This window comes from Epinephelus moara, chromosome 7 (genome assembly GCF_006386435.1).
Source record: "Epinephelus moara isolate mb chromosome 7, YSFRI_EMoa_1.0, whole genome shotgun sequence".
Lineage (NCBI taxonomy): Eukaryota > Metazoa > Chordata > Actinopteri > Perciformes > Serranidae > Epinephelus > Epinephelus moara.
Window position 1 is genome coordinate 15,949,005 of NC_065512.1, and position 25,763 is coordinate 15,974,767.

Genomic DNA, 25,763 nt, shown 5'->3' on the forward strand with positions numbered 1-25,763 from the left:
TTTGTGAATTTTCCACTCACATGAAAGAAACCTCTGGTACTGTTGTTAATTCAGGTCGTGTCAGTTCCTGTTAAACCACATCTTGGCCCCACCGGAGCCAGAGGAGACCAAAACAAAGCCAGGCTACATTAACTCAGTTTGTTCTCATGTTGCGGATCCCCGACAACAAAAGATTGATGACACAGAGGCTTATTTTTCTTATCGGGTTGCAGTTCGTTGAATCTTGCAGCAAATGTCATTTCGACTTCAAAGGCCCGAGTCAGTCACTGAGCTCACACAGATCCATTTGTTTGTTTTCTGTCTGAACTGAATCAGTTGAAAATGAGTAGAGAAACAGGTGGATGGAAATACTTAAAAGTCATGCAGAGTTCACCCAGGTTCGATGCTTTGAACACCGACCACTATTTTGAGGACAACAAGTCTTAGCCTAGAGGAAAGACTCAGAGTCAGGGCACAGACGAGCACACTGTTGGCTAAAAAGAAAAAGACAGTGATTTACAGAGAAACCAGAATTCTTCCACCACAGGTTAAGACGTGGGTTGTAGTCAGATGTCTTCATCCTTTATTAAGAACATACTTCACCAGCAGAATGACCATTTTTATATCATTTACTCACCTTGTGTTACATTGAATTCATGAAGAAAACTTTTAACATGGCTTTAAGGTGAACAGAGATCCAAAAGTGTCGAGCATTCTTCATGAGTTATAGTCATCGGGGTCCATGTTGAACAACAGCAAAACTATGTCAAAACATCTGTTTGCAACTCATCCAGTATAATCCAAGTCTGATTTATCCAGTCGTGTGCCCAGTACTTCCCAAACACATGCAAAAAAAACCCCATACTATTTGAAACACCTCTGCACAAACGGTCTCATGCATGGCCGAGTCCTGGATTTAAATTCTGCTCATACGCACGCACGTGCTCAGAAACACTCACTACTCGTTGGGGGAAGTGTTTATATTTCAATGTTTTAGCAAAAATGCCTGTGTTTGGGAAGTACTGAGCATATGCTGTATAAATAAGACTTGGATTATACTGCACGAGTTCTGTGAGTGTTTGTAAAAGGATGTTTTGATATAATTTTGCTTTTGTCAAACACAGATCCTGTTTATTTAAGTTCATGAAGGGGTGGGCACTACGCTTCCACAACATTGCTGTTCCGCCTCCGTAGGTCAGGACAGTATTATTAGCGGTAACTGCCATATGAGCGCACCGCAGTGGCAGTGATTAGCTAACCGCTGGAATACTCACACAGGGACTCACATGCACTAAAGCCCTGTTTCCACCAGACACTTTCAGTATGGTACTTCTGGAACCAACAGTAACCCTTCAGACATGGTATCTAGACCCTAGTGTTTCCACTGCAAACAGTACTCTTTCATGTGGGCAGGGTTGTTGTCACTCACTGCTCCGTCCAGCACTCACTGTATTTCCTCATTACTGGTGACACAGATGGAAGTCTGTGCGTCGTTTATCGTCCGTAGAACGAGGCTGCACGCCGACATTTTCAGGACAAAATAAAAACAGGCTGCAGTGAGAGTCTCTCTCCATGGGATATTTAAAAATAGCGAGTTTGTGCATTTAGTCCTTCTCAGGCAACCTCAGGGGTTTAGTGTTGCCGGAGCCCACAGGAACAACACTCTGCGATGCTTTTTTTTGTCCGAGTATTAGAATATATGCCTTTCACATAACCCGACCGAAATTAACATATATATATACTTGAAGATCCACTCATTACGAAAAGTGTATGTCATATAAAAACTAAAGTAATGGTCAAAGTTGTCACAGTGAAATTTAAAGTGTGTTGATGGATTCAGGTCGTCAACTCACACATTGAGTAACATTATAAGTAAACGTTCCACCTTAAAAGTTGCCGGCAGTCGGTCAAGCGAATTGAATTATTTTTTCTTATAGTTACAGTCTACTAATAAAACTCTCCACAGTATGAACAGTGGTTACATTTAACCCTCAAAACCAGCCACAACTCAGCCCTGAGCAGAGTGACCGTCCTCTATTGACCAATCAGACTGCAGTGTTCACAGCTCCACCTTTTAGTACCAGATCTGTGTGCTAGGAACCCCAACAAAGGGGGGACCAAAAATGGGGACAATATGGAGCGATTCCATTGGTACCATCCACAACTTTTCACAGTGGAAACAGAAAAAAAAACTTACCGAACTGAACCATACCGTACTGCTCGGTGGTAAAGGGGCTTAACATGCATGTCATCCGGCCTGTCTACCACAAGACACAACAGAAAAGCTTTGATTACAACACACAAAGGGAGCATGACTATCTGCTTAGGACGCAGTTGCTCGACTTTATCTTCCTAATAGTTGTTTGCTGCTTTATCAGTGCTCCGAATGTTGCATAGAGAACCTTTAATCTTGAAGTTATAGTAGAGAAAGATGATGGACAGGTAACAGGCTTCACAGATTGTTAAAGATACCTGAGCTTATTTTGAAACCTAATGCAAGAATGTTTTGTTGTGCATTTACTATTCTATACATCGAATCATCCCATACCATCTCAGTGCAGAGGCCTTGCATCAGTAATGTGTGCAGCATGGGAGAATAATATGTAATTTCACAAAACATTATGGGTGGTGTTTTTATCTTATCCCAGGTCTTAGTAGCACAGTGAACCATTTATTATAGATTCTGCACAGTTACCTGTAGAGGTCAGCCACAGTGTTCACACTAGTAGAGCTGGACAACCATAGAGATCTATAGTACAAGATTAACCTTTGCCAAGAATGAACAGGTGGATCTTGCTGGTCATTTCTTTGCCACAAGGTTTATTGCTTAGCAGTATGTTTCTGTAAGGTAATACTCTGTTTCATATGAAAATTAATTACACAGCGTACTGACTAAAAAGAGAATTAGTCATTATTGTTTTAAATATCAGTTAAAACCAGCAAACCAGCAGTGGAGGAGGGAAAGAGATCAGTGCCAAAGCCAGGAGGAATGAGTTGGTTGGATCGGGAGACAGAGATGTGGACTCATGTATGCGGAGTGGGTGAGGAGGAGAGAAAGAGAATGAGAGAGACAGAAAGTTATTAAGAGTCCTTATCCACATATAGATCATTGAATGTCTTCCTGGCCTGTGAGAACCCCGCCGCCCACCCAACATCTGATAATTACACTTCATTAGGAGAGCAGGTAGTGATGAGAGAAGAGAGGCCGACTACAGAGGGGCGGCATGAGACACATGCGAGTAGGAAAGCGAAGCACAGTTGAGTGATATACTGTTGTGAAAGGATAATGGGAATTTGATTATTAGGGTAGGGGGGCATGTGGGGGGGTGACTCAGATGACATGTGGCCCGCTCTGTGGTTGTGTATGTTTGTGTGTTGGGTTGTTGTGAGTGTGCATTTGCTTGCATGGATGTAGGTAAATTTATTGTAGCTCAGGGGTCTGTATTTATTGCTTTGGTTTAATGTCACAGGAAGACGGACAGGTCTGCCTAGATGCAGAATGTAATAAGTTTTCTGTGAGCCATACACACATATCCTACAGCTTGACATTCCTCCTTGCACCAGCCATACCTATGCCCTACACATCATGTGCTGTAGCAGTGTTAGGGCAGCAGCAGCAGCAGAGCAGCAGCAGTCGCCGGTGAAAGAGTGCTGCAGCTTACAGTGCTGCAGTAAGATTTGTTGGGGCACAGGCCCCTCAGTCTGACAGCCATGTGGGAATGTGTCCATATGGAAACATCCTTCACCACTATGGGCTTGTCTAAGATCGGCTGAACAGAATCGCTAAAGGTGTGACATCCCAGAGGTGCAGTGAGGAACAGGGAGAGATCCTGTGTTTGTGTGTGGATGTGGATGTGCTGTCAGCAGAGGGAGAGTGAGAGGTGAGGACTGCAGTATTCCTCCAGCGGGAAGCATTGATTTTCCAGCCCAGCGTGGGGATGTGGGAAATGTCAGCCTCTAATTGAGTTGATAAAACCGTTTTGAGTTTCAGACGTAAATATGGTTTCCCCCACAAAAGGCCACCGCATTAAACAACTCCCATCTGGAGGTCTGTGAGGAATGAAAGGCCTCCTTGTTGTGTGTGTGTGTGTGTGTGTGTGTGTGTGTTTACATTGCCTTATGCATGCAGGGAGTTTGTTTCTCGGACAGCACGTGTCTGTAGATCTGCATGGTGAGAGAAACTGACAGGCGCGCCGCCACTGAATGAAATGTTTTCTTTCATTGTGAATCGGGATACAAGCTCGTTAGAATAAACAGTTTTTGTTGTGGCAGGGAGGGCAGGGATGGAGAGAGTGAGTGAGAGGCAGAGGTCATATCCATTAGAGGTGTAGAGGCTGAATAAGAAAAGGCTGAATGAAGCCTCAGCTGTCCCTGCTGATTAGCAGATTGATATGCAGAGAGGGCAGAGGACCTACCTGCTGCCTTCAGTGGAAACTCAGTCTAATGTCAGGGGAGGAATGTATGTGCTTCAGTATTTCTCTCCTGATTAGATTCTACTGAATTCTTCTCCTCTTCGGTGTGTAACTCATTACATGTATAAAAAGTGTTTCATTGCTAATGGCTAAATTGGTTGTAATGCAACGTAGACTTTCTCGGTTGCCTATAGCAACCTGTGGACCGACTTATATGTAAAAGACTGCTGCCCGGTGATTATGGTCCTTCACTTAACACTCTGTAGCAGCTTGAATTCAGCCAGAGCAAGACTGAGTGTCAGGGTCTGATCACTGGATTGGTACACTTTCTGTTGCTGCCATTGCATGGACTAGACCAGTGGTTCCCAACTGGTGGGTCAGGGGTCCATTTGAAATGGACCTCAAGTCAACAACTTGTCAATGTGTGAGGTTCATAAAAAAAAAAGGGCCGTTTCCTGCTGTAGACTGAGTGGCTAATGGTCAGCTACTGGACAGACACAGCAAAATAGCTCGACGACGTGGCCAAACACAAGTATGATGCTGAATATATGAAACCGTGTGGACCTTGAAGTGATAGCTACGGAGAAATCTGGAGCCTGTGGCTGGACGACTCGGGAACCACTGGATTAGACCTTGCACTGCTGCCCGGGGCTGGGGTTGACACTTGCTAACTTTGAGTTGCTGCAGGGGTTAAGGTCCGAGCTGCTGTCCACTCTTTTTCCGTGAGAAGTAGTAATCCAGTGGCAAATGAATTGATGGCTACTTTAGCTTTCTTGCTAACGTTGTCCCTAGTAAAATACCAACTTATCTGACTGGATTTGTTGGCTTGATACATAATAGGGTTGGGAATCACCAAAGGATTCACGATACGATATTATCACAATACTTAAGTCATGATACAATATTACTGCGATTTTAAATATGTTGCGATAAAATATATTGTGATTAATTACCTTTTTTTTCAACTATAAATTATGTCCCCAAAGGAAAGCTTTGTCAACATCTGTTTATCTAATTAGACTTTCAGTCTGTTCATCTCACTAGAGCTATTTTTTGTAGCAGCCTAATGTATCTAGTGAACTCAAAAAGCAATTGATTGTTTTATTTTAGTAGGCTACCTCAAGTTTAATTTGTATTTGTAATATCGATAATTTATATAATTTAAAAAATCAATAATTGGCACTGTGTGACGATACAATATTGCCACATAAAATTATCGCGCTACTTATCGATTGTTGATTTTGATACAATACATGATACTAACTTATGTATTATGACTCAATAATAACACAGTGTAACGGTATAAAGTGCTTTCTTGTAACCAAGAGCGATGCAGTAGAATGAGTTAACCATAACCTGAGCTAAGGTTAGCTGGCTAGCTGTATCTTAGCTACACAGATCTGCCATTGGTTGTTCATAATGTCAATCATAGCCAGTCTTGTTTTTATCACTGTTTTGGTGGTGTCAAGGTGCTCACTTGTGGCTATGAATTGCTAGCAACAGAATACAGACTGTGTGTCTTTCTAAAAGTTAGCCTACATACAGAACCTTTAAATCTTCGAAGGAGATAGATGCACCAATAGAAGTGGATTGTGCCCCATTTCTCTGAAATAATAATGGAATAATGGAAAATTAAGATTTTTTTTTCCTTGTTTTGGGGTGATATTTAAATAATTCAGCCATACAACTCAATTGCCAAAAACAGCTTGTCCTCTGTGCTTTAATAATTAACGGTGTTCATTATTAAGGTGGTTAACAGTTGCATAATCAAGTTTAAAGTTGTGAGGAGTGCGTGTGAACACATATGAGAGTGCACATGTGCCTGTCTTCATCTATAGGGGCCCTGCTCTCGTTATTAGCAGTGATAATTAGACAGGGTTTCACACATTATACCCCGCACACACAGACACACACACACTTTCTGTTTCTCTCACATTCATATGTAAGCGCACACACATTTGTGGCTTAGCCTACTGGTAATTAACAGACATAATTAGGCAGACAACCATTCGTATAGGGAATGCATGCTCATGCAAACACACACACACTAAGACACACATTACTTCCCTGGTAATTAAGAGTATTAATTACAAGCATAGCTGTCCCTGTGAGGCTCTGTATCACTCACAGACTGGCACGCAGCGGGGTTCTTATTACTTTATCTCACCACACCATCACCCTTCGCTCTCTCTCAATCTCTCCGGTTACACTTGCACACACATGTACTCCCTAATATGCACCTGCTGGATAAACAAATGGTAGCTAATTAGTCTGAGACTGATAGCTGGCCATAGGTTAACCTCCGCTAGCTTGGGAATTAGGAGAGATCTGCTGGCGAGAACTAAAACAGACCCGTGTGCCTGAGGGGCTGTGCCACTGTCTCTGATTCTTGTCAAATGTCCTTTCAGCTGCCCTCTGCCTCACTTTTTCCTCTTCTGCACTTTGTTATACAGCAGAAGCTGAAGTATACATTTATAAAATTAGGCCGGGAGATAGTTTCCATCTGTTTTGCATGTGATTTTATTGTAAAATGAGCTCTACTTTTCACTGTAGTACGCACACTATCCTAGGTGGACATGTAGGCCAAACTCTGGGTCCAGTCAGGATGGAGTATCTCCAAAAAATGGATTGTAGCTGACCCAGCCTGTTAGCTCAGAGCCTGAGGAAAAATATCTGTCTGTACAAGTGTTACACCAGGAGCACGCCTTGCTTCAAGAGCTCCAGGCGTATTCCCAGTTAACGAACTGCCCTTGCACTCTTTGGCACTGGAGCTGTGGTGCACCCTCAGCACTTGGAGGAGCCTGACATCATTTATGGAGATATTTTACAGGTCATTCCCAAATTTCACAGTGGTTGCGTGTTTGGATATTGCAGGATAGGGTCTGAGCTGTCTCTGTGGCATGTGTGCCAAGGTGGCACACATGCACTGAATGTGTGAGCAGCGACAGGGGAGATGAGAAGAGGAGGCACTGAGCAGAATATTGCAAGCCTCCAAAAGCAAAAGACATAAATATACATATACCATTAAGACAATGCAGAGTTGTATATTGTGCACAGCTTAGTGTCTCATCACTAATAAAGCTCTTAAAGTGAGTGATTCCTAATAAATAAGAAGAGGATTATTGTGGGTGGTTTATAACCTGGTAATCCTCATCCCACTCGTATATTATTTTAAAGTAACATGAAGATGTTTAATATTTCTTTATTGTATTTCTGTAAATTAACGTCTCTCTTTCGCTCTCTCTGTTTCTCCGTAGCGGACGGCTGTACAGACTGGTCAGTGGACTTACTGAAGTACCGGGTGCTGCAGGGTGAGCCGGTGCGGCTGAAGTGCGCTCTGTTCTATGGTTACATCCGGGCCAATTACAGCCAGGCGCAGAGTGTGGGCCTCAGCCTCATGTGGTACCGCAGCTCCGGCCTGGGCCACAGCGACTTTGAAGAGCCCATCTCTTTCGACGGCGTGCGTATGAGCAAGGAGGAGGATGCCATTTGGTTCAGACCTGCGGACCTCCAGGACGTGGGCCTCTACTCCTGCGTTTTACGGTAGGTAGGGTGGAGGGAAGAGAGATAATGAAGGGGGTGATGCATTTAAATGTCCAGTTTAACAAGTTATCTGATTATGTTTTGTCATAGTTTTTAAAATCCTGAAAGATATAATTTTGCATTAGATGAGAAGATTAAAACCACTCACATGTCTGTGCATTAAGTATTGAGCTGGAACCTGAAGGTGATTAGTTTAGCATACAAACTGGAAGCAGGGGGAAGCAGCTAACCTGAGTCTTTCCAAAATTCAGAAAAACGCCTGACAGTAACTCTACTAATTGGCACTTTTCATCACAGTTTAATCCACACACAAACAGAAATGTGAAAAAGATAAAAGACACAAATGGTCTTGATGTTTTTATCTAACTCTTAGAGAGAAAGCAAATAAGCATGTTTCCCCAAATTTTGAACTATTTGATTCAATTAACAATTTTGTTCACAAAAACAGCTACAAAAAATACAAGCACAATTCATAAGAAATAATGGAGATGTGAAGTGGAACACACTGATAAGCTATAGAAAGCTTGAGAATGGGGGCACAGACATGAAGCAAATTGTATTTTAATATGTGTTTATGAACATGTCTCCTAAGAGACTCTTCAGACTAACCAAGACACCTAGAAATTAAATTAACCTAATGCTAACTACTAAATGGTCCAAAGACATTTGTTCCATCAGTCTAAACATTGGTTTCATTGGTAAGATAACATCAATAATATTAATCAGGGAAACACTTTCGTAACATAAAGAATATTACTTCCAAGTAAAAAATGAGCCAGTTTCTAGAATGTTCTTGAAGTAAGTTGCATCATCTACATCCTCTTACTTTTTCCTGATACATGTAACTGACAGTGTTGAGCGCAGTGTAGTGGCAGGAGGAGCAACGAAGAAATGCAACACGTCACTAATAGGATTTCAGTAGTAAAGCGTGTTATCACACATAATGAAGTTCAACCTTTCATTCATCTACACCTCAGCCCTCGGCAAGGTCTATCAACTCGAATTCAGCCAGCACAAACCTCTGTGCCGGGGCTCTGATCCCGGACCAGCCCTGCTAGATCAGAAAACTTTCTGTTGCTGCCATTATACAGGTTAGACTCAGTGATGCCGCTGGCCGCTCCAGTGGTGGGGTTTGTACTGGCTGAATTTGAGTTGCTACAGTTGGTAATTAAAGGGCCAGTGTGTAATATTTGGCATGGTTTATTGTCAAATCTGAACCTGAATCTGAATATTCTACCCATTAATATGTTTATATAAGTGTATAATCGCTATAAAATAAAATTCGTTTGGTTTTCGTAGCCTTATAATTATGCTTTTATATATATATATATAGCAAGGGCCTTGCTTTAGAGAGGTCGCCATCTTGCGCCGCCATGTATGTACGGCAGACCGAGCGGACAATCCAGCGAGCCAGAGAACGCGTTTCGCGTGTATAAATAAACCAACGAAGACAGCGGAAGGAAGGAAGAAGGAGGAGGAAACAACAGACTCAACAACTCTTCTCGCCCGCTCAGTGTACTCCGGCTCTCATCTGTGTAGTCTGGCTCAAACAGGTATGGCTCTGGGTCTGTGTCCGCTACAAGAAACTCTTCAAAATCGTCCTTTGCAGCTACTATAGTCCGGAGATATTGCTAGGCTAAATAAACAGCTGAGCTCTGTTTACAGGCTACACTGTCAGTCAGTGTGCGGGCTGGAGATTGGTGGAGCAGAGAGGGGAGGGGGTCCCCGCTAGGTATTGTAAACGAGTATGTGTGTATGAAGTGTGTGTGTTACGCTAGAAGAGTCAGAGTTTGGGAGTCTTTTACCCCCTGGAGTGTTACCGGAGTTTTTGGAGTGCTCAAATAAACTGGCCTTTTTCCATGAGGGATTCATTACAATATTGTAACATGGTTTAGATTTCTAAATAAATATTTACCTCGTCGCTAGATAGACCTACTCCTGAAAAACTTGTGTCTGCGCAAGGCTTTTTGTCCCTACGAGGCCACCGTCATTTACCCGACAGGAGGGGTGAGCGAGTGAGCCCTGCAATCTAGAATTTGACCGCTGATGTCACTGTTTTCAACCCATTTTACACACTGGCCCTTTAAAGTACCATCTCCAAAGCTGTGGGCCGCTCTCCTAGCGGTGGGGGTATGAGTGGGCAATTCTAAAATAACGTGGTAAACACTGCATGTGAATGGTCCAGATTTGCGCTATCTGAGAACCTTTATTAGGCTGTACAGTAGCTTTTCGCCTTTATTTGATAGGACGGATGTAGCGTGAAAGGGGGAGAGAAATGTGGGATGACATGCAGCAAAGGGCTGTGGGTTGGAATTGAACCCACAGCCACTGTGGCAAGGACAAAGCCTTTGTACATGGGGCGCCTGCTCTACCAGGTCCGGTAGTGGGTGCCCCGTAGTTTCGCTGAATTTATAATGAGCTGCCATAAACCTGAGCTTTGCTTTGATTACTCACTATGAAACAACATTACCCATTACCATTAAATTAAAGTAACTATTCATTTATTCATTTTCTGTAACTGCTTATCCTGTTAGGGGTCACAGGGGGGCTGGAGTCTATCCCAGCTGACACTGGGTGTGAGGCAGGGTACACCCTGGACAGGTCACCAGACTATCACAGGGCTGACACATAGAGACAGACAACCATTCACACTCACATTCACACCTCCGAACAATTTAGAGTCACCGATTAACCTGCATGTCTTTGGGAGGAAGCTGGAGTACCCAGCGAAAACCCATGCTGACACAAGGAGAACATGTAAACTCTCTTGCAGTGAGGCAACAATGCTAACCAATGTATTACATTTTGTATGTAACATGCCCAGCACTGGTAACTTGTGTGTTTACCTTTGAAATTAGATGAAATTGTCTGCTCCCATTAGCTAATTGATCTTATAGTGAACTATAAGCCCTGTGAAGTGGCGAGGGGAGATATACTGTAGAGACAAAGCGAGATAAGTGAATACAAACACAAACACCCACACATACACACTCTTTAGTGGGCCATTACAGAGAGACTCTTCCTAATACAAGATGCATAATTATGTGGCAGTAACTTATTAACCTTTACAGTGGAGAACATCCCTCAATAAACGGCTCATTGCAGCTCTTCATTTCAGAGAGTTTTTAATAAACTCAGTTAAAGGCCTCTTAAAGACCCAGAGAGGCTTGCAGGATACATTGAGTGTGACCGGGGGAGTGTGTTTGTCAATGATACCCCAGCCTATACTGCAATTCATTACTGCTCTCCGTAGGACTAATCTGGCACAAACAATCTTGTCTCAAGGTAAATTAATATTGTCTTTGATTATTGACAATTTCTTCCAACAAGGCTCGGTTCCTATTCAGATGTTTGAGATTCAGAGCATACTTCAGCTCTGTGGAGCACTACAGTTGTAGAAAGTGCCCCCAGCTCCGTCTTTCTCGGTGCTCGTGTTGAGCTGGGGGGGATTTCTAACTTCTCAGATAACCTAATCAGAACACTGTGAGAGATTTGCCTCTGAGCTGAAATCAATTGTCTTTGTTAGGGTGTAAGCTTTTGAGTCACACATTTTAGCACGTATGACCTAAACACTCTTCCCTAAAACTCCCTGCAGGCAAAGACAGGAAAAATATGCCTCAGTCTTTTCGGCAGAGTTCATACAATAAATGCCGTAGACCTTCATGTATCCAAACGTCAGATGTCTGAATGACAACAACCATTGTAACAACCCTCATTGACATTAGTGGGAATGAACAGATATCACACAATAGAGTTGAGTCAAGCCTCTCTGACATATTAACATAAAATATTAGATATATACATTAAGCTTTGTAAAGGTCGACTTTATCTCAGGACTGATTGATTTGGTATTCGATTTACCTAATTGTGCACCTAATAAACTGGCTGCTCAGTGCGTACAATCCCAAACCTTAATGAGTCACTGGGTTGTAAAAATATCATTAAAACATGCAATTAAAAGCACATTACGTGCCACTGATAGTGTGTAGCATGTCAGAATGAACATGCACACTATGTGTCATATTTCAAGAATGTTATTTCAATGTAAATTAGTCCTGAGACGTAATTCAGTGGCGTCAATGACCTCCACTACCATGTGTTACATTTTGTCATGGATGTCTGTATTTACAGATTAACCTCTTCCACTCTGTTAGGACGCTGGGACCAAGGCTGACATTACTGTCTTTTAGAGGCTGTAGCGGGCTGAATTGTAAAGAGACAGTGAAGATTTCGGCATCATGCGACATTACAAGACCTAAGGAATCCTTGTCACGCTAAGACAGGGGGTTAAATAACACAAAGGAAAAACTGGTATGGCTATTTTCACAGGGCTCCCTTGACCTCTCACCTCAAGATAAATGAATGAAAATGAGTTCTGCAGGTGCCCACAAATCTCGCTTTTACAGACACCCCTACTTTATGCTATCTCCATGTAGTATCACCATTTGTTTCTTAATATTTCTACCTGCTGGGATCCCTAAACAGTCTTGGAATTGCATAAATGATATGATTGGATTGGAAAGTTGAGACGCTTATGGATTCAGTGAGCCCGATTTTATTCAAGTGTGATGATGTTTCTACCTTTAGTCACCATTTTATTACAGTAAGACCTTTTTTTAATGGACAACACTGTAAAAAAAAAAAAGAAAGACCTTTAGTGACCTCTAGGATAATCACAGCCTCATGAAACTTTACAGCTACAAACTAGAGACCTCAGGCATTCAGAGGATGTATGGCTGCATTTATTGACAAGGAGCAGTTTCCAGAACAGAAGTGCTCCCCATACAATCGCTGCAAACTGCAGTTGAGTTTAAGTTTAGTTTATCTGATTTATAAGAGGACAGTGTGCAATGACAATAAGCATTTACAACAAATGAAAACATGCTTGCACCAGATTTAGCAAAACACCAATTCCATCTGTAGTCCTACACATAAGAAGTAGACGCAATAAATAAAAAAATACAAGCTGCGGTGCAGACTACAGTAAATCCATGTGCCTAACATAATAGAAACGGTATGTACACACTGCACAGTACAAAATCCAACATAAAAAATGCAGTAGCTACCTTGTTAAGTGACCAAGTTACCAATGCAGGTGCCTTACATAATAAAAACAGTGAGTACTGTACACACTGCACAGTACAGACAGTATATACCACATACGTAGAAGTGGTATACATACATAAAGTTCTTACAGAAATCAAACATCAGAAGTTTTTGATACTACTGTGGCATTTCAGGAGGATTTTTGACCTTTTTTTTTTTTTTTTTTTTCAATTCTCAATTGATAATCATGCTTAAATTAGGCACCAAATCTGTGTGGCAAATAGTATCAACCCAAAAATTGCTGCAACAATTTATGAGACGTAATTGAGCATGGGAATATCCATCATATAGTTCCATCATAATGTCCTTAAACCTTACATTCTTTGAACTTTTAAAGTTTGAATAGTTGCAAGTTGAAAACTTGACGCAGTGCTGAACTGCATTGTTAATAATCTTAAGTTTCCCAGTTTACAGACGTATATCACTTATATGTACCATTAACTGCTGATCTCCTATCTCCCCCTTAAGATCCCCTGTCCCCCTAAAAAAAAGAAAAAGAAAAGAGACAACAATGAGTCTATGGTAGGAAGTGGCAGAGTGGAAAAAGTTAAGATGAAATATATTGTTGTTTTGTTTAACATGTCATTTCATTACAATTCAACACAATGAAACTAACAAGTGAAGTATCAAATTATCATCATCACATGAAATGCTACATTCCACAATAAAATAATAATGTGAGATAACGGTTCTTGGACAAGATAACGTCCACTATGAGCCATTTCTAGCAAGTCCTAGTTTCCTTTTATTTTTTGAGTCACTTTAATGCACCATTTGACCTGGCATGGGTGCTGATGTGAGTGTAGAGCGTGGAAGATGCCACAAGGTTATAGTCTTAGACCGCCGTGTGTTGGTTAATCTTAGTTTTTATGTTGTTTGATGATGTTGTTTAATACACCATTGATTTGAAGTTTGTTTTTGTGAAGGCCTGTATATTTGGGGAATGTTTGTTTGGCAATTTTTTTTTTTTTTTTTTTACAAACCACGAAAGTCGAGACAATTACTTCATACTTTCTCAAATCAGTCAACTCTAAAACCAACCGAAGCGCCCTGGATCATCAAACAGTGAGTAAAGTAAACCAAAGACCGTGAGTTCATCATATCTCCCATTATGGCGCCTATGGGTGGCTATTTTTGATTATTTTGAATAGCTTATTTGGAAGCCGCAATATCTATAAATCATCAGAACATGCCAACTGAATGACGGCTGTCACCCCTTTATCTGTAACTCTGTTCAGAAATTGGCCCTCCTTTATAAAAGTTATCCACCATTTTATGATACCACAATAAGTAAAATCTATGATGTGTCAAAGAACCAGAGCCACTGAAGGAGCCTTGGAAATTTACTGGGTGATACACAGATATTTTTGACCACACAGACTGTGAGTAGTCCGATTAAAGCACTCGCGAGTATGAGATGCATGGAGAATGCATACCAGGAATTTAGTGGTGGTGAAGGCAATGAGCTATTTAGAAGCGATGATGACTGCACAGTATGCTACAATGATTTTATTGTATCTCAATTCAATCTGATCTTGATGTAAGCACCCTCAAATTAAAGCTGATAGTCAGTGCTTTAAAGCTGTAGTCATTGTTTCATTTCTAATCCAGTGCGCTGCGGTACAAAAGCCAGCACAACAAAAGATGTGTCACTGCCCTAATACCTCCTGACTGCACTGTATATATGGCAGGATGGTTTCCAATAGCTCTGGGCGTGTTGTGTACTGTCTATAAATGTAGGTAAATCCCTCTGTGTTAAGTTCAGCTTTTTACTGAAGCCCTCCAGATGTTTTACTCAGACAGAGATATGGAGGCACACACCGGAGTGTGTGTCTTTAGGTGTTGCATAAATGCCTGCATGTGTGTGAATAGTTATCTTTGTCCTTCTCTGTCTGGAAATTTAAGTCTAATCGCCAGTTTTCACGTGAAGGTGACTTCATTTACATACCAATCTCTTTGTGCTTTCCTCTGCTCTTCCTGTCTTCCACCCCTTTGCTCTTTCTCTGCCTCTCTCCTCTGCATGTCATCTCGCATAAGGCCTGCAACATCGATTCAGATCCATCAATCTGTCCTCCTCGCTCTACCTCTCTCACAGCCACAGTCCCTCCGTGTTCCAGCTGATTAATTATTTTTATAATAGTCCCAGTAATGAGCCAGTGTTTTGAAGAAGGTGAAACGGCGTGTATTTCCTTCCTATGATTACATTATCCAACATGTGGGATGATAATGTGTGGAGAATTACAGCTAATGTGAGCCGCAGACTAATATCCAAAGCAGCTACACTCAAATAGAATGTGACAGACGTGAAAGACACCACAGGACTGTGCATCAACCCCCGGCTGTCCATCAATCAAGCACCACCACTGACACCTTCCCACAATGCCACAGGGTGCCTGCTGTGAATATTTAACATGTAGAGATCTCTCCGATTGGCTCCCTGGGGACTTTAATGGCTCAGGTGCAGGACTGCGAGAGGTCATTTCTGATCATCTTCCCGTTATATCAACAAGCAGCGGGGGTTGACTTTGTAGGTGTGCGAGTTTGCCGACACGTGCATGTATGTGTCCACATGTGCGTGTGTGTGTGTGTGTGTGTGTGTGTGTTTGCTCTGTTGAATTTGTTCTGTAGACAAATATATTGTCCAAGTGTACTTTGTAAGCCTACAGCACAGCATCTTCCCACTCTATTCCCTCTAGATAGGAGGCATTGAGTCGATAATGTTAGATTTCAGCACCAAGAGGGCACTGCTCTGTTGCAGTATCTTGCATCTTACTTTTGCTTCCTACAGCATTTTCCAGATGCCCTTTTAGTCATCTCCTATGTTGTAGAAGTATACAGTGCCTTTTTTTTTCTCATTCCAAGTAGCTATTCTCCTTCTGCTCCTCTCATCGCTATCTCTACCCGGTCTTCCACAGCTGCACGTAGCCACATTTGTCTTTAAAGCTTGTGTGCTTGTGTGTGTGTGTGTGTCTGCATCTGTGTTTTATGGTCCCAGGGGGTCAGAGGTGTTTATACGAGAGAGGTGACTCCCTTATTGCTTCCATAACCTGAGTAGATCATATGAAACCCTGTCATTTACAGTGAATGGGAGCATCTGGCGAGCCGTAAATGTAATGTAATGAAATGAAATGAAAGCCCATATGGCTGTACGCACAGCCGCCCGTTCGACCGGCCGAGTGGCTGACCGTGTCACATCGCAGCCAGGCTGGGCCAGGCAGCAGAGGATGGAAACACAGACAGACAGATGTTATACAAGTGTGCAGACTTTTGGTCTGGGGCTGTTTTTTTATGGTCTGGACCTGGCTGCTTACTTCAAATTAAGGAAAACATTAATGTTACAGCTATTTTAGATTACAGTGTGGCAACACTTTGCAGAAGGCCCTCTCCTGTTTTAACAATGCCTCTGCCCTTCCCTCTCCTTTTCTATTGCTGAAACTCTGATACATGCTTTCATTACCTCCAGACTCAGCTACTGTAATAGTCTTCATGGTGCATTGTCCTTAAAGGAAACCTATTATGCTTTTTCTTATTTTCGTATAATGTAACAATGAAAGATGTTCACATTTAACACCGCCACAGTTTCACATAATGAGGTAAACATATGTAATAGTCCCTGTGAGCTAAAACCTCAAGCTTCAGACTCTGTTTCCAACATTTTTCTTTTCTACGTTCGAGACGAGCTGATGTCTGCTTGTGACAGATCATTTCTTTATATGATCTTCACTCCAGGCACACTACTCTAAGAGTTTACATCACGTAGCTTACACTGCTATATGTAGCTGTGTGCTGATGTCAGGAAAACATGTGATCTCGGTTGCTGATGTTGTTCATTTCTTCCTGAATTTGGATCATGTTCCTGCTGGAACTCGCCTTGCAGTGTTTTCGAGCTTTTACTGGAGATTTTTAACGATAGAAAGTGCGGCTATACTCCATCCATCCATCCATCCATCCATCCATACATTTTCTATCGCTTATCCAAAGCCGGGTCACAGGGGCGGCAGGCTGAGCAAAGCACCCCAGACGTCCCTCTCCCCAGCAATGCTTTCCAACTCCTCCTAGGGGACCCCAAGGCGTTCCCAGGCCAGACAAAATATCTAATCCCCCCCACCGTGTTCTGTGTCTGCCTTGTGGCCTCCTACCTTTGGGACGTGCCCAGAACACCTCAACTAATTTTGGCCGCTTATATCCACAACGTCATTCTTTTGGTCACTACCCAGAGCTCATGACCACAGGCCATACTCCATTACTGTCATTCCTCAGCTGCAAGTATACTGCTACATGTAGCTACATGCTAACGTTAAAGAAAGATGTAATCCTTTCTCCTTAAATTTCCAATCATATTACTGCTGGAACATGTCCAGCTGTGAATGAGATGCTTGTTAGCTGTTTTTTGCCTTCAATGGTGAAGGTTGAGGTGCTGCAAAGACCTCATCCTACAGGGGGCGCACACTCTACAAGATGAGCTAGAGGTCACCCCTAGTTGCTGATTTTTTTTTACAGTATAAACTTCTGCCATACTTAGTTAGTCATTTCCTAGCTGCAAGTGCAATGCTACATATAGCTACATGCTAATGTCAAGGAAACATATAATCTTGGTTACTGCAGTTGTTAATTTCTCCCTAAATTTGGATCATATTCCTGGTGGAACATGCCTGATAGTGTTTTAGAGCTTTTTCTGGAGATTTTTCACAATAGAAAGTGCCGCTATACTCCATTACAGTCATTCTTCTGCTACAAGTATACTGTAGTACATGTAGCTACATGCTAACGTCAAAGAAAGATGTAATATCGGTTGCTAATGTTATTTTCCCCTGATTTTCTGATCATTTTACCGCTGGAACTTGTCTAGCTATGAATTAGGTGCTTTAATTTTTTGCCTTTCATGATAGTACAGCTCAAGACTGACAGGAAAAGTGGGAGAGAGAGGGGATGACACGCAACAAAGGGCTGCGTGTCGCAATCGAACATGAGCTACTGCAAAGGACTCAGCCTATATGGGGCATATACCCTACAAGGTGATGCTGCTACATGTAGCTACATGCTAATGTCCAGAAAACATGTAATATCTGTTGCCGATGTTGTCATTTTTTTCCCAGTTTTGGATCATGTTCCTGCTGGAACACGTCTGGTTGTGAAGATTTTGGTTTCGGAGCTTTTAATGGTGATTTTAGAGGCTAGAAAGTGTGGCTATACTCCATTAAAGAGAGAGGTGTTCCAGCACAGACAGTTTGAGGAAAATTAAGTGTTTTTTTAACATTAAAGCATTAAACACGTTCTAGTAGAAACCCAAAATACAAGTACGAGCTGAAAATGATCCTAATAGATCCCTTTTAATAAACTCCAGTCCATTCAGAATTCTGCTCCTCCATCACTCCCATTCCCGTGACAACATCACCCCTGTCCTAAAGCACCTCTCCTGGCTTTTTATCCCATCACAGATTCAAATGAAACTCCTTTTCACTCACAAAGCCCTGCATAACCACCTACATCACCCACCTTGTCCATCACCACACTCCTTCCTGCAGCCTCCATTACTCTGATGCCAACCTCCCCATCATCTGCATTCAGATTCAAGCTCTGGACCTGCAGTGATGGAGTCTTCCTCATAGCTGCCCCTTCTTCTGAAACCCTCCTCCCAAACACATCAGGGCCTCTTTTAATGTTTGACATGCTGTGCTACTTCTTGCCTTTACTCTGCCTTTTATCAAACTTGTCATGTAAAGTGTCTTTGAGTGTGTAGGAAAGCGCTCTATGAATAAAAAATGTGTCCAACCTGCTCTTGTGGCTAAAAGTGAGCAAATCCCTGAAGTAAGGCTCCAAAATCATGTGGACAGTCTCCCGAAGGAGAGGAAAAAAATGATGTCCTCATACTTTTGGCTATTTAAAATCAGTGTAGTAGGAAATACCTTGTCACCAACACTTCTGAGGGGGCGGGTGCAGTGGGGCGGCATCGTGTCATCAGTGAGGTGGGTTGAAAACGACCGCGATGATTATGATGACAATAATAAGACAGTAAGAGAGAGGGACATCCTTCATGTCTGTCAGCTCGTGTGCATCAGAGGTGTGTTGATGGTTGCTGGGAGATGAAGGGGGCAGTGTGCAGTAGGGACCTCATCCTTGTGATGACCAAGCAGCTTTCTCCTTCCTTCATGTTGTGAGGCCCTCTCAGCATTTGTCTCTTCTCTGATTAGCATTCCCAGGCCCCGGCTGACTCCCCCCATAAATCCAATAGTGGTCGTGAGTGTGAGTCATTGACTCGGTAAAGCTGCTGAACACGTCGTTATTGCTAACCCCACAAACATAGGGGAGGGGGAGGGAGTCAGAGGAGGGATTGAGGAGGATAAAAATAACTTAAATGGGTATCAAAGGGAGATGACAAAAAAATGTACTTGTTTGAGTGTGTGTAGTGTCAATGTCTGTCTTGTTCTTTATATTGTAACATCAGTACTGACGATATAGCGGTGTAAAGGCGTGTCATTTACAGAAGGTACACAGGGGGCATGTCCCCTGCACTTTTTTCAGGAGGTGGTATTTGACCACTTGACACTGGGATGGGAATGTAGTTTGGTCAGACCACTCTGGATTAGAGTATTAGAAATCGGTTGCAGATATCAAACGTATCCAAGTGTGCATTCTCTAATATTGTGGGTCTAATAACTGTCTGTCGAGTTATTCTGAGACACCGGAAGACGACAAAGGCCCCGGAATTGAGAGAATGGGTTAATGCAATGGTGGAAATATGAGTGTATCTTATGAATGTATGCTCAGTAGAATAAATGGCGATCAGGAGAAAGGAGTATCTCCTTGGGACCGGTTATGGACTCATATCAAAATAGAAGATAAGCCTACGTAGTTATGACCCTCTAGAGTGATGTACAAGGACATATGTGACATGTTTTTGTTTGTTGGTTTGTTTCTCTTCCTTCTTTCCTTCTAGAGTCCACCTCCACAGTATAGAAAATATGTGCCTTGTATTCTTGTATGCCTGCAAAATAATACATGTATGCCATGTACCAAGCCTTTCAAACCAATAATAACTTGAATTATAAAAAATTAAATATATTTTTCATATGTCTCAAAGTGTAAAAGATTTATTTTATGCAGTTTGTTTAATATTCACGTATTTTCGCTCTGTTTTACAGGTTTTAAAACTTGCTCCACCATAATTGTTTCTGTGCAGAGTTTCTGAATCAGTGTGACAGTCCTTTTTTCAATCCTTTACTTTCTCTGTATGATAACAAAAATATAATTTCTGAACAAGCTGCAGGGGTGATGTAGCAGACTAAAATGTAATTCTGTTCCTCTGTTCTTTTTGAATCACACATAGAGCTTGTGTGTATATGTGTGGCTGCTCTGACAGGATAATAATGATATAAAAAACAAAACACACCTGATGCGAAACTGTCGTGGCAGATCGGCGCTATAGCGATAGTTTTGGCTCGCCAGAAGCCAGTGGAATGGCTGCAGAGCTCCTTGGCTGGCTGCCAGGCGTCAGGGTGTTTTGCGGCACTTTATGCTTATTGTCTAAACCCTCACGTTCTCACCCAGATGGGCCCTCAGGTACTGACATTTGGCACTGATGGATTTAACGTGAATTGGCTCTCTGTAATACCAAATAATTCAGGCAGTACCCTTGAAAATAGAGTTTGGTGCCCAACCCCAGCCAACATACCATCATATATGTCTTTGAGTAAAAGTAACTTTCTTTAAAAGAAATACATCCCATCTTTAGAGTAGTTTTATTCTGCACTTTTTTGCCTTTGGGTTGGGTCAATATATTGATCAATTTAATCACTTTTTGCTGGATTTTTTTTTTTTTTGGTACAACTCAAGGGGAAATATTGAAATTATGAAAAAACATGATTTTGTTTTGTTCTCAGTAAAGCTGAAAAGAGAGTGAATTGGGAGGGGGGTGCATTTAATTTTGGGGCCTGGAAAAAGGACAGTGGTGTAAAGTGCCACAGGGCGACATGTCCAGGAGTGCTGATGAGTGTCTCGCCGCCGCCAGAGTGGGGTTGTACATTGAAAACAATAGGGTGTATTTTTTGATGTGTAGCGTTCGCCGACAGTGTGTTTTGGCCTTTAGTGGCAGGCTGCCTGAAAAACTGAAGCCCTCATGATTTGTGTCTGTACTAACTGTCCCACCAACACCTTTGACATCAAATTTCCAACCTTGACAGTATGACATATGATAAAGATGTTCCGACAAGTAAAGGTGAATATTTATCTCCTTGTTTCTGCCCACAGGAACTCCACGTACTGCATGAAGGTGTCCATGTCTCTGACCGTGGCGGAGAATGACACAAACCTGTGCTACAACTCCAACATGAGACTAGCCGAGAAGGCTGAGCTCAGCAAGAGTAAAGACATCCTCTGTCCTGACATAGACGACTATGTCGAACCTGGCAAAGAGCCGGACATCACCTGGTTCAAGGTGAGCTCACTCTCTGACTGAGCGTGTTTATGATTCTGTTGTTTTATTGATCTGTGCTGCTGTGTGATTTGTGTATCATTTATGCACTTGCCTCAAGGTTCATTTATGTTTTTGTTGCCTGCACGTGTGTGTCTAGAATATTTGTTATTTTCTAGGGAAAAGTAATAAGGAAGGCATCTGTCTTTGTGATTATACAAGCGAGAAATATTCTTGAATGGTCCATTGGTTTGTTTTCATCTAATTTCTTGGCTGTTTATGTTTAAAAGCCTTGTTGGAAACGTGGTTCCAGATCACTTAGGCAGATTATGTATGGATGCAAATGATCACGAATTGAATTGAATTACATAAGAGTAATTCATCTAAAGGGAGCAGGGGCTGAGCAGAGGTCGGCCTCTGAGATGGCTTTTATAATGAACACAAAAGTTGTGCGAGGAGAAAATTGTGCGATGTCACTCTCTGCCCTGCGGAATGAGTGGATGCCCTCCAAATGCTCCTTGCCCGTGATCTTTATTCAGCATGCACCTTCCCGTCTCTCACCTGGGTTCTTGCCTTTCCCAGGTCAGGCATGGCCTGCGGACAACAAAGTGCATCCCGGCGAAGGGCTCAGGCCAGACTAATCACAGGCAGATCAGCAGTAGATTAGCTGGCCGGGCTCGACCTCTAGGTTTTTCCAGAATTCAATTACGGTCTGGGTAATGACTGGGAGTGCTGGAACCCAGAGTTATTTGGACCACTGCGGAGCCACAGTGATTGAATTCAAAGGTTGCCGGGAGCGATGGTGGAATAGAATCCGCCGAGCCACCGTTGTCCCTGCCAGAGCGCCGAGGGTCTGCAGAGAGGATCGTGTCATGGAGACACTTATTGTGCCTGCACACACACATATATTCACACATGCTCACAGACGCAGCGCAAACACACTTATTTTGCCAGCAGAGACCAGTGTAAATAACATTCCCCGTCCTCTGTGGCTCGACTGGAGTATTGAATGGAGAATATTTAGTTCTGTGCAATAAATCTTGATCAGATAAGTAGGATAATGGCCAAGCTTTATCGTTTTACTGTATGGAGGTTTTATGTCGGAGTGCCAAGCTATGCATCCCCACCACTTCATCCACTCTCTTAACACTCAGTGACGTTGGGAAGTTTTTATGTCCGGCTCAGACCACTTGAAATCTTATGGATCTAATTCATTATGAGGCAGAGGGAAGGTCTTAAATTTCATAATGTCAAGCTTGGGCAGAATATTTAATTCCTGACCATGTGCAGCACACTTCCCATCTGTCCACTGCCAGTTGTTTTGTATTCCTCCCCTCCAGTCATTCATCAATAGTAAGCTTCAGGGCGAAGTTTTAAGTTTGACCTGCCTGTCCTTCTCTAATGTACAGGAGTGCCGTCCAAAGCAGTGGCGTGCCAGTATCATCCAGAAGAGAGACATCCTGTCTATCCAGGAGGTAAAGGAAGATGACATTGGGAATTACACCTGTGAAGTCCAGTATGGTGGCTTCGTGGTCAGAAGGACGACTGAACTCACAGTCACCGGTAAGTCTTCAGGAGAAGCAAGGGGAAAATAGATGAAAGTGTGTTTTTGTTGAAGGTCTGGGGCGTTGATTTTTACAAACTCTGCTCTTAATGTTGGGGGAATCAATAGAGGAGCAATTCTAAAAGTTGCAGGCGGTTGAAGAAAAGGAATGAATGGTAACAAATACACACACATATACACACAAACACACACACCACTGAGCACTGCAGCGATGTCCTGCTGCTGTGTTAATTGCTGGGGGAGGTTGAATGCTGTGGCCTGGCCTCTATCCCTTCTTCTAACTCAGCACTTTCCAGCCAACCAAGCGGTGTTGAAATATTTAAGGCTATAGGCTAAACCCCTTCACACAGAGAGCTAAAGAGCCAGGACCAAGGTCAGGAGATTTACAGTTCTCTTACCCTGCTCCTCTCTGTTTCTATCCATCTCTCCCTCCCTCTCTATCTCGTTGCCTTGCACAGCTGCAAGGTGAGCACATGGCAAATAAATGCATTCATTTGTTCTCTCTCGGCGTGAGCGTGCTGCAGGGTGAGACGTAGGGATCGGTTGCTCAGAGCACTGCCAGGTCAACCGCCTCTGATTTAGGTTGATGAAAAGGTCAAATCCAGTTTTTTCCCCCATCTCCTTTACTTTCTCTCAAACTAGTCTAGCTAGTCCCACCCAATGTATTCTGGTGTACATCTGTTTGGCGCTACCTGTCAGTAGCATTGCAGCATACAAATGAAAACTTAAAATGGTGGTTTTGCCCAGTGACGCTGTAGTGAATTAAATGAGCTTTGCCTGACCTCCAATTTGCTGTAATGAAATGGCAATCAGCAATATGAAAAAATGTTTTAAAAGCCTCAGTTTTTTAGAAACCTCATTCGTGCCCCCACTGCATCAGTTTAGTGCTGCTTAGGATGATGTGCAGTGTAGATATACAACCCAGTCACCAGAATAAATGTTGGCATTGTTCATTTCTGCAAACCACGGATATGGAACATTTGTGCTTTTCATATCCAAAAAAATATGTTACACTTTTACATTTCTTTCCATTTCAATTTTCAGTTTTACATTGTGACAATTCTGTGGTTAACATCATCTTTTGGTGTAAAATGTACGCTTTTGTCGCTGAAACATGGCTAAAAATGGCCCAAAAAATACCAGCTTTTCTCACTGCAAACACAGCTGGACATGTCCCAAGCTCTTGTTAAAAAAATATTAGCTTTTGACCCAGTGCTGAAAGTAGTTATAGGATCCTACATGTCAGAATGAAACAAAGGTATTACATTCAGACTATATAAGGGTTTTATGTTAAAGAAATCCCATTCTCCAGAGTACCTTAGGTAAACGGAAAAATGAGGGTCATTTTGTGATTTCAAGGGAGTAATGGTATAGTGACTGCAGCTTTCAATGGAAGTGCACTAATTCATATACATGTACATGGAGAGAATTTGGTTGGAAATGTTTAATTAGATTCTTCATTACCCCCAAAGCAGAAAGCACACACTACAGAGAGACTCCCAAGTGCTGGAGATTGTGCGGGAGCCAGGATGCAAGTCACTGGCATATATTTTGGGAGTGCCCTGTAATAAGACAGTTTTGGTCCAAGATGCACAATATTAGACAGTATTTCAACATAAAAAATACTTACAGCTGAAAATAAAATAAAATAGCTGATTTTCAAGCTGGACATTTCAACGAATACCGATTCTGTGTTCTGATATCTGCTGGAAAACTATTACAAGACATTGGCTGCTTTCTGACCACCCCATAATAGAAGAATGTGCAGATAGAGTTAATAAAATATACATAATGGAAAAAATGATCCTCTCACTTCGTCTACAGATGAATAGATTTATAAATATATGGTTAAACAGGATCCCATATTAATAGCCACAAATTAATAGATCCCTTAAAGAACACCTGGATTCTTAACCAACTAAAAATAATGTACTGGAATGTCTGCCAAGTTGATAATGTACTGTATACATACACGTATACATCCCTTTAGTAGTTGAAGAAAACTTTATAGGGACACACTTTTTTAAAGAGGATAATGAGGAAAAAAGGTCTTAAGTCACGTTGTTTAAATTGCTGTAAACCAACAATACTCTTTGTATCTGCAAGTATGTAAGTTGTTCTGGTTGGTTGTCTGCTTCCAATTAACCTTTTAATAAGAAATAAAACATATGACCTTTTGTTGCTGCAAACATGGCTGAAAATGGCTTGGGAAAAAAATCTGGTTTTGTAGCTGCAAAAACAGTTGAACACATCCCAAACTGTTGTAAAAAATACTCGCTGTTACCTCTACAAACGTGACTGGAAATGTCCTGAACTCTTTTTTAAATACCCCCTCTTGTTGCTGCTAAAGGCCCATTTATGCTCAACATTAAATACGGATCCGGATACAGATGGAGCCTTCTGTCCGTGCTCTGCATTCATTTCGTCCGTATTTCTGCATGTTTCCATAAAGCTTACGGATACGGGCCAAACGGAGCAGTACCACCGGGAACCGTGGGGGCAGTGTTGCTGTCACTACCCGATACGTAGCTCTAGTGAGACACGAAGAAGAAATAACAATTCAATTTCTTTCATTGGCAGTACTAGAGAAAAGAATTCTCCGTCCTCCAGTCGCAATGTATGTAACCGCTTCACCGACCACCGCCTCCTACAATGCTGCCCCTTTTTTTTCCCTTTATGCAAGAGGTACATTATCAATATCTCCTCCACAGTCGCCATGTTTGTTTTTGAGTTTGTTGTTGTCATAAAC

General features: G+C 42.2%; 1 protein-coding gene across 4 annotated transcripts in view; it reads left to right on the forward strand.

The window, feature by feature from the left end:
- il1rapl1a (interleukin 1 receptor accessory protein-like 1a) overlaps positions 1-25,763 on the forward strand; it is a 278,552-nt gene that overhangs the window by 104,138 nt on the left and 148,651 nt on the right. For all 4 annotated transcript variants that reach the window (XM_050048581.1, XM_050048580.1, XM_050048583.1 and 1 more), the window contains exons 3-5: positions 7,649-7,934; positions 21,288-21,474; positions 22,860-23,013. In XM_050048581.1, coding sequence (XP_049904538.1) covers positions 7,649-7,934; positions 21,288-21,474; positions 22,860-23,013 — 627 coding nt within the window. The remainder of the gene's footprint in view (positions 1-7,648; positions 7,935-21,287; positions 21,475-22,859; positions 23,014-25,763) is intronic.